Raw genomic sequence first — 18,709 nt, 5'->3', positions numbered from 1 at the left:
GTGAGAGCTTCAACAAAGAGACAGAAAGCAAAAATGGAGATAGAAAACATAAAATGAACCAGTCAGAAATAAATACAATAACTAAAGTAAAAAATAGAGGGAATCAACAGTAGATTTGATGAAACAGAGCATCAAATCAGCAATGTGGAAGAAAAGGTAGCAGAAAACACCCAATTAGAACACCAAAAAGAATAAAAAATCAAAAAAAAAACAGAGGATAGTTTAAGGGGCCTCTGAGACAACATCATGCATACCAACATTCACATCATAGGAGTACCAGAGGAGAAGAGAGAGCTCAAGGAATTGAGAATCTATTTGACTAAATAATGATGGAAAATTTTCCTAACTTGGGGAGGGAGATAAACATGTAAGTCCAGAAAGCTCAGAGTCCCAAACAAGATGAAACTAAAGAGGCCCACGCTTAGACATTATAATTAAAATGCTAAAGCTTAAAGACAAAGACGGAATCTTAAAAGGAGCAAGAGAAAAACAGTTAGCTACAAAGAAGCTTCCATAAGACTGTCATCTGTTTTCTCAACGGAAACTTTGCAGGCCAGAAGGGTTTGTCATGAAATATTCAAAGTGATGAAAAGCAAGGACCTACAACAAACTATCATTTGGAATCAAAGGATGGATAAAGACCTTCCCGGACAAGAAAAAACTAAAGGGGTTCACCAACACGAAACAGGTATTACATGAAATGTTAAAGAAAGTTCAAGAAGAAAAAAGAAAAAAAAAGATTAAAAAAATATGAATAATAAAATGGCATACCTAGCAATGATTATTTTAATGTGAATGAGTAAATGCTCCAATCAAAAGACAGATGAATAGATAAGCTAATAAGACCCTTACATATGCTGCCTACAAGACTCACTTCAGATGGATACATACACATACTGAAAGTAAAGGGATGGAAAAAAGATATTTCATGAAAATGGAAATGAAAAAAAAAAAAAAGCTGGGGTACCAATACTTATCACAGACAAGTAGACTTTAAAACAGTCTATAACAAGAGACAAAGAAGGACCCAGTAATTCCACTCCTGGCTATTTATCCAAAGAAATCTAAAACACTACTCAGAAGGGACATGTGAACCTATATGTTCATTGTAGCATTATTTACAATAGCCAAGATATAAAGAGATGCCTGGATGAGTAGAACCTCATCCCTGCCCTTTAGGATTTTGTTTCATAGATAAAAAATTGAACATAAGGTATCTGAAGACTTAAATAAGCTGTGGGAAATTATTGTTAATAACTGTGATTTTAGTAATAACATTAAAATTGTAGACATCAATTAGCAAGGTTAGGTGAATCACTAACCTTTTATGAATTCTTTTTTTCTTAATATTTCCTAGATGCTTCCTTCAAACATATGAGATATAAAGGCAACTGATGGTGTTCGTCAGTGGATGAATGAATAAGGAAGAGGTGGTTCATATGTACAATGGAATATTAGCCTTAAAAAAAGGTTGAAATCTTGCTCTCTGCAATGACCTAGATAGACCTAGAGGGTATTGTGTTGAGTGGAATAAATCAGACAGAGAAAGGCAAATGTCATTAGATTTCACTTACATGTGGAATCTAAAGAACAGGATAAATGAACAAACAAAACAAACAAACTCATAGATACAGAGAACATTTTGATAGTTGCTAGATAGTGGGAGTGGGGAATGGGTGAAGTGGGGAGGAGATTAAAAGGATGTAGAGTATAGCATGGGAAATATAATCAATAGTACTGTAATAACTATGTATGCTGTTAGACGAGTACTGGATTTATTGAGGTGATCACTTCCTACGTTATATAAATGTCAAATCACTCTTGTACACTTGAACTTAATATAATATTATATGTCACTGTAATTGAAAAATAAACTATTTTTAAGAAGTTAGTTTTTTCAAAAAAAATCTAGTTTTTTAAATATTTTTTTGCCTGCTCGTATATCTGATTCCATTATTTATTTCTTCAAAATATCATATACGGTTACTTAATTTTCTACATTTGATAACAGGAATGATTTGAAGGTCAAATTTATTTTGTTGTTTCTAGTTGACTATTTCTCATGGTGACTCATACCTTTGTACATTTGACGATCTTTAATTGTGAGCATCTATAAATTTGATCTTAGACTATGGAAATTCTGAAGGCCAAACAGATGATGCTTTCCTCCAGAGAAGCTTTGAGCTAACTTACTCCAGAAACCTGGGTGCTACCTACCTGAGACTACTTTGTCCCCCTTGAAGAGGTCCAGGCCCTGCAGAACTCCTCTATCTTGAGTCTTGTTCAAAACTGATTGTCTCAATGGCAATGTTGAAAAGAACTTTCATGCTCAGAGCATCTCTTACCTTTTATGTTTGCTTAGTATTCACTATTTATCTCAGGGAGTCTGTTCATTGAGAGGGTGGTATAGAATCAGGTTATTGGATATTAGATATCTTATTCTTTGTGGGCTTGGCAGTGTATTGAAAATATGTTTCTTCAAAGATCTAAATTTTTTGTGGCAAAGAATCCTTTGAAATATTTTGTCAACTCCACTGCCGGAAGTAGAAAACCTCCATTTATTTTGAAATTAGTCACACTACAGAAGCCCGAGTTAAATATAAGAATGAAATTAAATCTTATTTCACATATCAATCCAGATAAGATTAGCTGTTACACACACACATGCACATATACATACAAATACACACATAGAATGCACACACACACATTGTGCTTGCATCAGATGCCAGCTTGTTCATGAGTTTGCAGTCAAGATAATAGCTGGAGCTTTAGTCTCATGAAGGTTTGATTGAGGCTGGAGGGTCTACTTTCAAGCTCACACGGCTATTGGCAGGAGGCCCCAATTCCTTGCTGGCTGTTGTCTGAAAGCCTCATTTTCTAATCCATGTTTTTCCCATTTCAAATCCTATATTTCTCCTCATCCCAACCCATGATGCCTCCCCATCTTTTTTTTTTCAATTAGTAGCAACATCCAATATTATTTTATATTAGTTTCAGGTGTACAGCATACTGGCCAGACATCCACACAATTTACAAGTGATCCCCCTGACAAATCCAGCATCCACCCAGCACCACCCACAGTCACCATGATACCATTGACCATATTCCTCATGCTACATCCCCGAGACGGTTTTGTAACTACCAATATGTACTTCTTAATCCCTTCACCTTTTTCACCCAGCCCCTCAACTCCCACTCCTATCTGGCCATCACCAGTTTGTTCTCTGTATCTATAAGTCTGTTTTCATTTTGTTCCTATTCCACATATAAGTGAAATCATATGGTATTTGTCTTTACCTGACTTATTTCACTTAGCATAATACCCTCTAGGTCCATATATGTCATTGCAAATGGTAAGATTTCATTTTTTATGGCTGAGTAATATTCCATTGTATAAATGTTCCTCCACTTTATCCAATCGTCTATTAGTAGGCTCTTAGGTTGCTTCATATCTTGGCTATGGTAAATAGCACTTCAGTGAACATAGGGAGGCATATATCTTTTCAAATTAGTGTTTTGGTTTTCTTTGGATATCCATCCAGAAGTGCAATTGCTAGGTTATAAGGTAGTTCTATTTTTAATATTTGAGGAAACTCCATACTGTTTTCCATAGTGGCTGTACCAATTTGCAATCCCACCAACAGTGCATGAGGGTTCACTTTTCTCCACTTCCTCACCAACACTTGCTTGTTGGTTTATTGATGATAGTCATTCTGGCAGGTGTGAGGTGATAACTCACTGTGGTTTTAATTTGCATTTCTTTGATGATTAGTGACATGGAGTATTTTTTCATATGTTTATTGGCCATCTGTATGTCCTCCTTGGAGAAATGTCTATTCAAGTCCTTTGTCCATTTTTTAATTGGATTGTCTGTTTTTCGGGTGTTAAGTCATATGAGTCCTTTATAAATTTTGAATATTAACCCCTTATAAGATTATCATTGGCAAATATCTTCTTCTAGTTAGTAGGTTGTCCTTTTGTTTTGATGATGGTTTCCTTTAAGGTACAAAAACCTTTTAATTTGATGTAGTCTCATTTGTTTATTTTTCTTTTGCTTTTCTTGCTTGAGGTGAGATATCTAAAAAATATATTACTAAGAGCAATGTCAGAGTTTACTTCCTTTGTTCTCTTCTAGGAGTTTTATGGTTTGGAGGTCTAACATTTAAGTCTTAAATACATTTTGAGTTTATTCTTGTATATGGTGAAAGAAGGTGGTCCGTTTTTATATCTGTTTAGTTTTCCCCAAATCATTTATTGAATAGACTATCTTTAGGCCATTCTACATTCTTGCCTCCTTCATCATAGATCTTCTTCTTCTTAAAGAAGTACCTTTAACATTTCTTGTAATACTCACTTGGTGGTAATGAATTCCTTTAGCTTTTTCCTGTCTGGGAAGCTCTTTATTTCACCTTCAATTTTATTTGATAGCCTTGTTGTGTAGAATAGTCTTGGCTGCGGGTCCTTGCTTTTAATCACTTGGAATATTTCATGCCAATCCCTTCTGTCCCACAAAGTTCCTATTAAGAAATCAGACAGTCTTATGGGAGCTTCCTTGTAGGTAACTAATAATTTTTCTCTTGCTGTTTTTAAGATTCTCTCTTTGTCTGTAACCTTTGCCATTTTAATTATGATGCACCTTGATGTGGGTCTGTTTGGGTTCACCTTGTTTGAGATTGTCTGTCCTTCCTGGACTTATGCCTTTTTCCTTCACCAGGCCAGGGAAGTTTTCAGTCATTATTTCTTTAAATAATTTCTCAATCTCTTGCTTGCTTTCTTCTCCTTCTGGTACCCTTATGATGCAAATGTTGTTTGCTGATGTTGTCCCAGAGGCCCCTTACACTATACTCATTTTTTAAATTCTTTTTTCTTATTGCCGTTCTGATTGGATATTTCTGCTATCTTGTCTTCCAAATTGTTGATTTGATTCTCTGCTTCATTCAATCTACTGTTGATTTCTTCTAGTGTATTCTTTATTTCAATCATTGTATTCTTCATTTCTAATTGGTTCCTTTTTACGTTTTCTATTTCCTTGTTTATGCTTATTATCTCTTTGTTGAAGTTCTCACTGAGCTCATCTAGTCTTCCCCTAAGTTCATTGAGCATCCTTATAACCAGTGTTTTGAACTCTGCATCTGGTAGGTTGCTCTTCTCCATTTTATTTAGTTTTTTTTTTCTGGAGTTTTCTCCTGTTCTTTCATTTGCGATATGTTTCTTTGTTTTCTCATTTTAGTTGCCTCTTTGTGTTCTTTTCTATGTATTAGGTTGATCTGTTACATCTCCAAGTCTTAGCCAGGTGGCCTTATGTAGTAGGTGTCCTGTGTGGCCCAGTGCCACAGTCTCCCTGATTACTTGCACTGGATGCTCTGGGAGTGAGCCTTGTGTGGTTGTGTGTGCCCTCTTTTTGTAGTTGAGCCTTGATTATTGTTGGCTCATCAGTTTGTGGGATTGACTCTCAGGCTGACTGGCTGTGAAAATTGGCCACACCTACAATGTTATGAGCTGCTGTGTGGGGGCTAACCCCATGAAGTGAGGTTCCCCCCGCTGGGTTCATGTTACTATTGAGACCACTCTTTGGGTGTGCTGCTTGTAGGAGCTATTTGAGTGGTGCTCTGTTGAGGTATATAAAACAAGCCTCTGAGTGCATTGGTTCTGGCATCCCTTGAGAGGGGCTTCCATGCAGGCCAAGGTCAGTTGCTGCCTGTGACCGGCCCAGAGGTACCTGGTAGGAGCTACAAAGCCATCTGTTTTTGGTTGCTGCCTGAGTTGGACCTGGAGGTATGTGGGAGAGGCCACACGGTGAATTGAGGCAGACTGCCAATAGTACTGGGCCTGTGTTTCAGCTTAGCAAAAGGCCCAGGGCGCCCCCAGTCCTGAGACTGCCTGCCATAAGGCTCAGTAGCTGAATGAACCTCATAGGTACCAGAACTGGATGAGGCGGCGTTACAGGGAGTCACCAGGTTGGGGCGAGTGGTGTTTCCCAGGTTGGCACAGATTCAGATTTATTTCCATTGATGAGCCTGCGGCCACTTTCAAAAGTCTCGGCTTACACCGAGACCAGCCATTGCCCACCTCGGGCCTGCAGAGCCCCAAAAGTTGTTCAAGAAATACTGCAGGGGCTGGTTGCCCACCACTGAAAGTATTTCCTAAGGTGCTTTGTTGGCCTATCAATTGCTACAAAGGAATCTCCTGCTGAGAGTGTGGAGTAGAGCTGATTGCCCGGTAACCACTCAAAATTGCCACAAGCTATTCTCAAGTTGGGTGGGTCAAGGTCTTAGGGAATCGTTGGGATGAAGCGGGCCAATGCAGATTCAGAATTGGCCATGTAGGGAGAGGGTTCAACATGGGCTAGAAGGCACTGGCCTGCAGGCTACACAAAAGAAGGGCTCAACAAAGGGACAATGGCAGCTGTTCCTCCAGCCATCACCCTGAAGCCACACGACTCAGTCTTTCCCTCTAGTCCTGGCACTTTCCAAGCTGTTGTCCCTCTGCCAGAGTCTAGGGTGAGCGCCTGTGAGTGAATGAGTCTATGTGTGGGCCCTTTAAGGGAATGCCTGGATATCCAACTGCCTTCTGTCTCACCTTGATGGCTGGAATCCCCAATGATTTTCACAGTCAGATTTTGTGGAGACTCTTCTTTCCTGCACTGGGAGCCTGGGTTGGGAGCCCTGGTGTGTGGCTGGGGCCTCTTGCTTCTCTGGAGGGGATGCCTCCCTATCTTAATAATAGGGAACATAGGTTAAGGTTTCGTGTAGCTTAGCTTATTACTCTGACTTGTCTTATGTTTCTCCAAATATTAACCAACTTCGTTGTGACTCAAATGCTGTTATGCAATCATCTGGCTCTATAATACTATAAGAAATCTACATAGGCAAGAGAAGAAGAAGAGATTTCAGCAAGAATTTGATTCTTGCCCACCTGGGAATACCAGAATAGAAACTCAATAGTAGCCCAACTGAAAAAAAGATTTCATAAGAATTTGTCATCTGTCCATCTGTCAGCAACTTCACGCAGAGGAGAAATCTAACCAGTACCTGATAGGAAACCCTTCAGTAAGCAAGTCAGAAAGTCCATTTGGGAAAAGATCTTCCGCCTGAAACAACTGAGAGAACACTCACTAGGAAGGATAGCCCATAAGCATTTTTTTGTGATTTCGTTTATCTTAGAAGGGTCTGAGATTTCACACATTCTGAGTTTTCCCTGACAATCTCCCTGCACCCCCAGGTAGCCATTCTGGCTTGGGTGCCCCTCCTATATGTTACCACAGAACTCTACACTTACCTCCACTTAGGCTCCTAACTTTCATGTTTACTTGACCAACCAATGAGCTCCTTAAAGAGGCCTGGCGTATTCCAGATTTTTAGTGTTTCTTGAATATACGACTGAATGATTCATTACCTTACACAATTTGCCAAATTCAACACAGTAAGTTGCTTCAAAGGCGCGAGGGACTTGAGGCTACCATCTGTTATTCCCTTGCAGTCCACCATGTAAATGTGACTAATATTTGGATAACGCTTGTCTATAAATCTGAAGCATGCATCAGTAATTCTTTTATTTCCTGTTTTTTTAAAAAAGGAGAAAAAAACAAGTATTGTATTTGAATCTACACAAGAGTAAAAGTTAATGCTGAACTACATTTTTAATATCACAGACCTTCAAATCGAATCTTTCTGAGGTTACAAGTTGAAAGAGCTTTGAAAGTACAATCGGAGATATGTGGTGCACCAATGAAAATTATTGATGTAATACGAGGACATTTTTCAACTAAAGCCTTGAAAAGAAAAAAGATGATTAAATTAACCGCAGTATAAATGTAGCAAAGTAATGAGGTCATTTTTTTCTCTCAATATTTTCAGAAACAGATACATTAACTATCAAATTTTCAAAATTTTAAAGAAAATGTGTGTGTGCATAAGTTTTTAAATGATTTTCTTACTATAAAAAAAAACTGAAATGAAAAGCCTATTCTTCAATAATTCAAGCCACAGAAAATTCCATCTAATGGGACTGAGAAGAAAATGTACTTTCTAGCTACCTACTTTTACACAGTTGTCCGTCAGAGTTGGCATGTCATTGATGGTCAGATGCATAATTCCAGTGCAGCTGTTTGCAATGTTCTTGAAGCCTTGGACTGAAATCTGAATTGTACAGAGTATGTGAAAATGATGGGAGAACCCAAATCTAATAAAACCCTAAGGTAGTAATAATCAAAGATATGTCATGATTTTGCTACTATGTTTTAAAATTGAAACCATAAAATATGATAGACATAAGAAGGAAATAAAGATTTCTTCCTTTATTATTTAACTTTATATGTATATATTGTGAATTGATCACCACAATAAGTCTAGTTATTTAATTTTTTGAGGTAAAATTCACATAACATAAAATTAATTACTTAAATAAGCCATTTAACCATTAATAATTTTGTGAACTGAAACCTCTATCTAGTACTAAAACATTTTATCATCTTAAAAGGAAACCTTATGCCTATTAAGCAGTTGCTCCCGTACTCGCCTTCTCCCAGCCTTGGTAATCACTAACCTGTATTATGTCTCTATTGATTTATCTATTCTAAATATTTTCTACAAGGGGAATTATACACTATGTCACTTTTCATGTCTAGTTTCCTTCACTTTGCATGCTTTTGAGGTTCATCCATGGTGTAGCATGTATCAGTACCTTATTTGTTTTTATGGTTGAATAATGTAGATATGTCACATTTTGTATATTCATTCATCTGTTGATGGATATTTGGGTTGTTTCCATATTTTGGATATTTTGAATATTGCTAATATGAACATGTGGATACATCTATTTTTTTGAGTACCAGTTTTTAAATCTTTTGGGTATATATCTAGGAGTAGAATTTCTGGGTCATATGGTAATTTTATGTTCAAGTTTTTAAGGAACTGCCAAAATGTTTTCTACAGTGGCTGCACCATTTTACATCCCCACCAACAATCTATGAGGATTCCAATTTCTCCACATCTTTGCCCACACTTATTTTCCATTTTTCCATATTTTTCTTTTCTAAAAATTTGAGTGGGTTTAAAGTAGTACCTCATTGTAATTTTGATTTGCATCTCCCTAATGAGTAATAATATGGAGCATCTTTTTATGTACTTATTAGTCATTTATAAATCTTTTGAGAAATGTCTGTTCAAGTCATTTGTCTATTTTTAAATTGGGTTATTTGTCTTTTTGTCGTTGAGTTGTAAGAGTTCCTTGTATATTCTGGATACTAGACCCTTAGACATATGATTTGCAAATATCTTTTCCCATTCTTTAAGTTGTCTTTTTGGTTTTTAAATAATGTCTTTTGATATACAAGTTTTTAATTTTGATGGAGTTCAATTTATCTACTTTTTCTTTTGTGGCTCATGCTTTTGGTGTCATAGTTAAGAATCCAATGCCAAATCCAAGGTCATGAAGATTTACCCTCAGTGTTTTCCTCTAAATTTTATCATCTTAGTTCTTATAATTAAGGCATTGGTCCACCTTGAGTTAATTTTTTTAGAATTTTATTAAATTTATTGGGGTAGCATTAGTTAATAAAATTTTATAGGTTTCAAGTGGACAATAATATGTCATATATATTACATTGTTTACCTTCTAAAGTCAAATTTTCTTCCATCACCTTATATTTGACCCCCTTTACCTTTCCCCTCCCCTCCTTTCCCTCTATTAACCTCTAAACTTTGTCTGTGTTTATGAGTTTTTGTTTGTCTTGCTCATCTGTTGCATTCAGTTTTATATCCCACCTATAAGTAAAATCATATGATTCTCAACTTTTGCTGTCTGACCTATTTAGCTTAGCATGATAATTTTAAGACATTTTATCCATAAAGATATATGCACCCCATTGTCGTTTGCAGCTTTATTCACGGTGGCCAAAACATCCAAAGTGCTCTTCAATATATGATTGGATAAAGAAGATGTGGTGCATATATATAATGGAATATTACTCAACTTCAAGAAAAGATGATATATTGCCATTTGTGACAACACAGATAGATCTTGAGATTATCATGAGCTAAACAAATGAGTTAACTTTGGTATATGGTGTGAGGTAGGGGTCCAACTTTATATTTTTATATGAAAATATCCAGTTGCCCAGCACCAATTGTTGAAAAGAGTAATCTTTCCCTTATTGAATGGTCATGACACCATTGCCAAAACTCAATTGGATCACTTTGTGAATTGTATAAATGTCTAATCATTGTGCTTTACACTTAAAACTAATATAAAATAAAATTTTTAAAAACTCAACTGACCATAAAAGTATAGATTTTTTTTCCTGCACTGCCAATCCTATTTCATTGATCTATATGTCTATCCTTATGCCAGTAGCACATTGTTTTGATTGTTGTAGGTTTGTAGTACTAATTTCTTTCTTTCAACTATCATTATATATATTAATAGAAGCAATAGAGGTGGAGAGTGTCAAAATAATAAATGATTGAAAGATCAGATATATTTGTCTATGATGAATTACATTAAAATAACCTGTCATTTAGTCTCCATTTCCTATAGCAAATGACAATGGATAGGAAATCAGACAATGTTCAGATTCAGTAAGGGAAACTGAGACTCTATCCAGGAACAGACGTTAGAGGGCACTCCCCTGCAGAGTCATCTTCACCATGGCATGACAGGGAAAATGAGAGACAGCAGCTACAGTGGACCTCTTGGGAGATCTTTGGAGACTCATGTGTGCTATCTCTCACTAAAGGTAACTTCCAAGATTCTGGCATTAGAGCCTCCAACTACTGGAAAAGGACTAGCCAAAAATTAGGAAACTGAGTGTCACATTCTCAGAAGAACCACAGCTAATCTCAAATGTCACTTCTTCAGGAAGTGTCCCTGACCCTTAGATTAGACCAGGTTGTTGTTATACACTTATAGCATCATGCATCATAACTAGGATTATATTAATTTTATTAGTTGTTGAACTAAGTTCCCTATATCCCAGTTTTCAGCAGGGCGCTTATAGCATCCATTGAGTAGATAACCAAGTGATATTATCACATAAATAAATGGGAAAATGTATGAATGAATTATGGGAACCATGTGTATTGGGTAAGTTCTGCTGCCTAGCAGATACTAACATTGTGAACACCAAGTCAAAGGTCAGGGGAAGCCCTTGAAAGCAAGGGGCTGAGCATGCAAGCTTGAGTTTTTGCAGAAACCAAACCCTCAGATACCAATATATTTGGTGTTATGATCTGAATGTTTGTGTCCCCCCAAAATTCATATGTTATAATCCTAAACTCCCAAGGAGATTTTATTAGGAGATGGGTCCTATGGGAGATAATATTGGACTCTTGCCATCATGAATGGAAATAATATGCAGATAAAAGAGTTCCCAGAGAGATCCCCTTACCCTTCTACCATGTAAGGTTACAGCAACAAAGTGCTATCTATGAACCAAGAAGTGGACCCTCACTAAACAGTAAATCTGTCAGTGCCATGATCTTGGACTTCCGAGCCTCTAGGCTGTGAGAAATAAATATCTGTTTTTTATAAGCTACTCAGTCTATGGTATTGTGTTATAGCAACCTGAATGGACCAAGATATTTGGACAATTCTTTCTAAAGAGCTTTTGGGAAATATGTTTCTAAAGCCTGAACAATGTATCTATTTTGGTCCAGGATTTTTTTTTTTTATAAAATTATTATAAGGATATAATGCTTGACATGGAGATTGATATACAAGGTGTTCATTGCAAAATTTCATAATGTTGAAAAAATTATACCAAACTAAAATTCCAACGATGAGAAATGGTTTAACTAAACTATGGCAATTCCTATGATAAAATGAAATACAGTTACTACAAATAATATTTTAGGAGAATGATTGATATCATGATAGAGCTTAAATGAAAAAGTTGGTTACATAAATCTGTGCTACTCAAAATGTGGTCTGTAGACCAGTAGCATAGGCATTACCAGGGAGGTTGTTAGAAATGCAGAATCTCAATCCACCACCTACTGACCCAGAGGCTGCACTTGAACAAAATTCCCAGGTGATTTGCATGCACATTACAGTTTGAGAAGTGCTAATGCAAAGGAAATGAGTGAGCAAAAGAAAAGAAAGTATATTAGTCAGGGTTCTCCAGAAAAACAGAAACAAAACCAGTAGGAAATATATATGTATATATGTGATTCATTTTAAGGACTCAACTCATGTGACTCTGACAGCTGGCAGGTCCAAAATCTATAAAGCAGATGGAAGGCTAGAAATTTAGAGGAGAGTAGCTGTTGCACTCTTGAGTCTGAAATCTGCAGGCTGAAATTTGGGCACGGATTCTAAGTCTCAGCCTTGTAGCACAATTGCTTCTTTTTTGAGAAACCTCAGTCTTGAGTTCAGATGAGGCCTACCCACATTATGGAGGGCGGTCTGCTTTACTCAAAGTTCACTGATTTAAATGCTTACCACATCTAAAAAATACCTTCACCACAACCTCTACACAGGTGTTTGATCAAACAACTGGGCCCCATTGCATAGCCAAGTCGACACACAAAATTAACCATTTTAGTAGGAAATATATCAAAATGTTACAATGGTCATCTCTAAAAAGTGGATAGTTTCTGTGTTTTTCACACTTTCTACAACAACCAAGTAATATCTGAAAAGGAGAAACAGAAAAAGGCAGCATTAGGAAGCCCTTTTGGGAAAAGGAAGCATCAGGAAGTCCTAAGGCAATTTTTGAACCATCTCTTGCTATGAACTTCTCCTTGCAGGGAAATATTAACTACAGATTCTGGAGAGCTCTGCATTTAACCCTTTTACTACAATCCCTGACTCTTCATTGTAAACCTAAGTTGGACCCTCCTTTTCACCTTTGTTTTAAGATCTTGACAGACCAGCCTGTGTCACTGAGCCCTTACTATTTGAGCACTGTGTAATGCACAATGGCAATCTAGAGCTTTTAGTCTTGAGTCAATTCCTCTAAGATAAAATATCTAGATGTTTCTTTCACATTGACAGTGAGGGAAAAGTGGCTCCACTAGTAACATCTAGGCACTAGTCTAACTGTGGATATAGTACAGAATACAGGCATATCTCTGAGATATTGTGAGTCCAGTTCCAGACCACTGCAATAAAGAGAATATCACAAAAAAGTGAGTCAGAAATTTTTTTGTTTCCCAGTGCATATGAGTTATATTCATATTATGCTATAGTCTATTAAGTGTAAAATAGCATTATGTTTAAAAACAATGTACATATCTTAACTAAAAGAATATTTTATTGCTAAGAAATGCTAACCATCATCTGAGCCTTCAGCGAGGCATATCATTTTTGCTGGTGGAAGGTCTTGCCTAGATGCTGATGGCTGCTGATTGATGAGGGTTGTGGTTGCTTAAGGTTGGGGTGGCTGTGGTAATTTCTTAAACTAAGACAATGACAACAATAAAATTTGCCTCATTGATTGACTCTTTCTTTCCTGAATGATGTCTCTGTAGCATGCAATACTGTTTGGTAACATTTTACCCACAGCAGAACTTTCAAAATTGGAGTCAATCTTCTCAAAGCCACTGCTTTATCCACTAAGTGTATATCATATTCTAAACCCTTTGTTGTCATTTCAACAGTCTTCACAACATTTTCACCAGGAGTAGTTTCCATCTCAAGAAACCACTTTCTTTGCACATCCATAAGAAACAACTCCTGATCTGTTTAAGTTTTATCATGAGATTCAAGCAATTCAGTCACATGTTCAGGTTCTACTTCTAATTCAAATTATCTTGCTATTTCCATCACATCTGCTGTTAGCTTTCCCACTAAAGTCTTAACCCCTCAAAATTATCCATGAGAGTTGGAATCAAATTCTTTCAAACTCCTGTTAATGTTGATATTTGAACTCTTCCTGTGAATCACAAATGCTCTTAATGGCATCTAGAATGGGGAATCTTTTTCAGAAAGTTTTCAATTTACTCTGCCCAGACCCATCAGAGGAATCACTCTGTATGACAGCTATAGTCTTATAAAATGTATTTCTTAAGTAATAAGACTTGAAAGTCAAAAATACTCCTTGTTCCATGGGCTAAGAATGGGTGTTATGTTAGCGGGCATGAAAACAACATTAATCTTGGTTTATATCTCCATCAGAGCTCTTGGGTGATCATGTAAATTGTCAATGAGCAGTAATATTCTTAAAGGAATCTCTTTTTCTGAACAGTAAGTCTCAACAGTAGGCTTAAAATATTCGTTAAACCATGCTGTCAACAGATGTACTCTCATCCAGGCTTTGTTGTTTCATTTATAGAGCACAGACAGAGAAGATTTAGCATAATTCTTAAGGGCCCTAGGAGCATTGGCTTCAACCTAAAGTCATCAGCTGCATTAGTCCCTAACAAGTGAGTTAGCCTGTCCTTTGAAGCTTTGAAGCTAGGCATTGACTTCTCCTCTCTAGCTATTAAAGTCCTAGATGGCATCTTCTTCCAATACAAAGCTGTTTGATCTACATTAAAAATCTGTTTTTTAGTGTAGCCACCTTCATTAACTATCTTAGTTGAATCTTCTGGATAACCTGCTGCAGCTTCTACATCAGCACTTGTTGATTTACCTTATACTTTTATGTTATGAAGATGGCTTCTCTCCTTAAACCTCAGGAACCAACCTCTGCTAGCTTCAAATTTTTCTTTTGCAGTTTCCTCACCTCTCTCAGTCTTTGTAGAACTGAAAATAGTTAGGGCCTTGCTCTGGATTAGGCTTTGGTTTAAGGGAATAGTGTGGCTGGTTTGATCTTTCCAGATCACTAAAACTTGTTCCATATCAACAATATAAGGCTGTTTTGTTTTCTTTAATCATTCCTGTGTTCACTGGAGTAACACTTTTAATTTCCTTCAAGAACTTTTCCTTTGTATTTACAACTTGGCTGTTTGGCACTAGAGGCCTAGCTTTCAGCCTGTATTGCCTTTTGATATGTCTTCCTCATTAAGCTGAATTATTCCTAGCTTTTGATATAAAGTGACAGATGTGTGACTCTTCCTTTCACTTGAACACTTAGAGGCCATTGTAGGGTTATTAATTGGTCTAATTTAAATATTGATGTGTCTAAAGGTATAAGGAGACCCCAGGAGAGGGAGAGAGATAGGAAAATGGCCTGTTGGTGGAGCAGTCAGAACATGTACGACATATATTGATTGTTTGCCATTTTGTATAGGTGTGATTCATGGTGCCCCAAAACAACTGCAATAGTAATATCAAAGATCACTGATTACAGATCACCATAATAAATATAATAATAATGAAAAAAGTTGGAAGTATTGTGAGAATTACCAAAATGTGACACAGGGACACAAAGTGAGCAAATATTGTTAGAATAATGGAACCGATAGACTTGCTGATACAGGGTTTCCACAAACATTCAATTTGTAAAATACACAATATCTACAAAGTGTAATTTAAGCAAAGCACAATAAAACGAGATACACCTGTATTAGTCTCCCAGAGATATAAAACCACTCTACAACTCAGTCCAATTTCCATTTCAGAGTATTGTGAGTCTCCTAACATCCCACCAGGGCATCTACAGAAATACAGAAAAACATGACCTCTCACCACACTATTGAACACAAAAATTGACAGTTAACTCAATGACAGAATATGGGAATGATATTCTTTACCTGCAAAGGTTAAAGAACTGGATTGAGAAAACATAAGTCAGGGTGTGGGAGGTAGGCCCTCTCACACATTGCTAGTTGGAAGTGGAATCTGTGACATCCCTCTAGAAAGAAAATAGGCAATAGACAGTAGGCATCAAATGCTTAAAAAGTATTTACCCTCTTTCAACCAGTAATTCCCCCACTAGAAACTTATCATTATTACTAACAGATATTAAATATTTTGTATATGACAGGCATTGTTCTAAGGGCTTTCCATGTATGATGTCTTATTACATTCTTACAATATACTGTTTTCATAAGGAAATATTTATATAGACAATGTATTATTGTAGAATTTATTACAATAGAAGAATTGAAAACTGCTAAGATGTCCATTAAAGCTAAGATTTCAAACTATACTTAGTGACATAAGAAAATGCCTACAATATAATACTGTATAAAAAATCAGGATTTGAAATTGACTTATATTTGGATGCAAGGATTATAGATGATTTTTACTTTCTTTTATATAATGTTTGTGTTTTTAAAACTTTATTTAATAAACATACACTTATTTTGTAATTAGAAAAAATAATAATAATAAAGGAAAGAAGAAGGAAATTCAGTTCTCTTCACACAGTAAGCTTCTAGCCACATACCTAGAGATATCTAATGTGTGCTGGAAGTGGGCATCTACTGAGGGCTTCTGCTCTAGGAAATGGTCTTTTTAACTTATTGAAGAGCCAAGCCACTGGGTGATTCCTGGCCTAAAAGAATTCTGTCTCTTGTTAGATGATTCCAAAGACTTCCTGGTAAAGTTCAGGAAAACATTTATGGAATCCTTCTCCCTCTTTCCCCCAACTTTTGGTCATAGACTGGAAAAAAGAAGTTGCTGATCAGAAGACCCAGAATGTTCTATGAGAGACCAAGATGTGCTTAGTAAGCCCAGGAGGGTTTAAAATAGCTACTATTTAAGTAATAGTTATTGTGTGCCAGATATTCCTTTAGGCAATTTTCATATAACGGTCTATATTTTTCTCAGAACTACCTATTGGGGAGGTATATTAATTTCTCCATTTTTAAAGATGAGAAAAATGAGCAGTTAAGCAACATGTCCAAATTTCTCTAGCTCATAAATAGTGGAGCCAGGATACAAATCCAGGTAGTTTGTTTCCAGAGTGTGTACTCTTAGTTATAAAACTAGACTGCCTCTTAAGAAAATCAGCTTGCATTACTGTACTTAGAAAGGAAGCAAAAGACCTTGTGCCACTGGACTCCAGAGAGACCACCTGCCTTGATCTTTCACTTTTTGATCCAAATACTACAGTATTAGTCATGGTTCTCCAGAAACAGAACCAATAAGATGATAGATAGATAGATAAATGGTAGGTAGATAGGTAGGTAGGTAGGTAGGTAGGTAGGTAGGTAGGTAGGTAGATAGAGTATACCATATGTTACATATATATACACACACACACATATATATATTGACTAAACTGATTCTTCATTCTCTATCCCTATGTCATTAACAGAAAAATGCAGTTTCATGGTATATGTATGTGAGGGGTGAGGGAAGAGTGGATAAATAGATAGATAGATAGATAGATAGATAGATAGATAGATAGATAGATAGATAGATAATTGGCTCATACAATTATAGAAGATAGAAAGCCCCAAGATTTGCATCTGGTAAGCTGGATACCCAGGAGAGTTGACAGTATTGTTCCAGTCTGAGTCTGAGTGTGAAGGCAAGAGAAAACTGATGTCCTTGACTGATCTTGAAGACAGTCAAGCAGAGAGAATGAATTCTCTCTTACTCAGCCTTTTTGTTCTATTCAGGCCTTCAACAGATTGGATAAGGCCCACACACACTGGGGTGGGGGGCAATCTGCTCTACTCAGTCTACCAATTTAAATGTTAATCTCATCCAGACAAACCTCAAATGTTTAACCAAATAACTGGGCAACCTGTGGCCTATTCAAATTGACCATAAAACTAACCATCGCAACTACTTTGGAGATTTTGGACATTGATGTTTCCTGTGACTCATGGTTGATGATGTTTGCTCTAGCCTACTTTGTCTTGGCTGACCATCAGAGCTTGTGCCTGGCCACATTTCTATCCAGATTAGCATCTGCGAGACCATCCACCTTATCTGGCACTCTGACCCAGACATAACTAAAAAGAAAACCTTGAGATCTTATTGTTGCCTCACAATGTCAAGTTAAAACAGAAATCCTCAAGCCCTTGAAGTTCCAATCCCAAATACTTAATTAAGGAATTTAAGTTTCTTAAAGTTAAACAACTAAATTGGTAGGGGAAACATTCCATTTTTTAATGTATGTGTATGAGTATTATTTAACTTGTATGACCTAAATTTTATTATTTAACTTATGTAGCTATGTGAGAAATGGTTTTCAGCACTATTAGAGTTCTCACAGAGCAAATGTGATTATACCTTGCTATGAAAAGTCTCAGCTCATAACTGACTCCTTACACATAATGACATACTACAAAATGGCTGGAAGTGAGAACAATAGAAAAGGCAGGGCATTCTAAGGAGCTTGGACTTTCCCTATAGACTGGGGTGGCCTCCAGGAAATGAGGAAACAGAAGTTCAAGTCCCTTGATGAATTTTTCCCAGATTACATATTGATAGAGTAAAAACACAAATGTGCAAACTCTTAATCCAGTACTCCTTCTGATTAACAGTTTTCAATAATAACATCTAGTTCAGCTGTCTCATTCCAGCTTCCAGAGTTTTTCAAACCTAGCTTCTCCAGCCAGAAAGGCATCTAATTCCTCCAATACTCAGTGGACCTCTCTGCTCTTTTTCTGACCTTGTACTTTCCCTTGCCCTTCTTTTCATCTAATCAAGTTTCAACTACTCCTCAAGTTCCAATGACTCTAATGCTATTATGCTACTTTCTTTTTCTTTCCCATACAAGTCTATAACTCTTTATTTTAGCCCATAGTTCTTTTCTATAATCTGTGCATGTCTTATTTCCCCCAAAGAGATGATCTTATACTTTTTTTTTAGCTTCTTATTGTGTTGGACAACTATTAGGGACTGAATAAATTAAATTTAGGAG

At 36.6% G+C, this 18,709-nt stretch overlaps 1 protein-coding gene across 1 annotated transcript in view; it reads right to left on the bottom strand.

The window, feature by feature from the left end:
• The window catches only part of FBXL13 (F-box and leucine rich repeat protein 13), a 257,446-nt gene that overhangs the window by 85,553 nt on the left and 153,184 nt on the right, over positions 1-18,709 (bottom strand). The window contains 3 exon segments of the mRNA XM_025041933.1: positions 7,399-7,561; positions 7,657-7,774; positions 8,043-8,141. Coding sequence (XP_024897701.1) covers positions 7,399-7,561; positions 7,657-7,774; positions 8,043-8,141 — 380 coding nt within the window.

This window comes from Pteropus alecto, unplaced genomic scaffold (genome assembly GCF_000325575.1).
Source record: "Pteropus alecto unplaced genomic scaffold, ASM32557v1 scaffold109, whole genome shotgun sequence".
NCBI lineage: Eukaryota > Metazoa > Chordata > Mammalia > Chiroptera > Pteropodidae > Pteropus > Pteropus alecto.
Note: the sequence above shows the minus strand (reverse complement) of the source record. Positions and strands in the feature narration are given on the sequence as shown.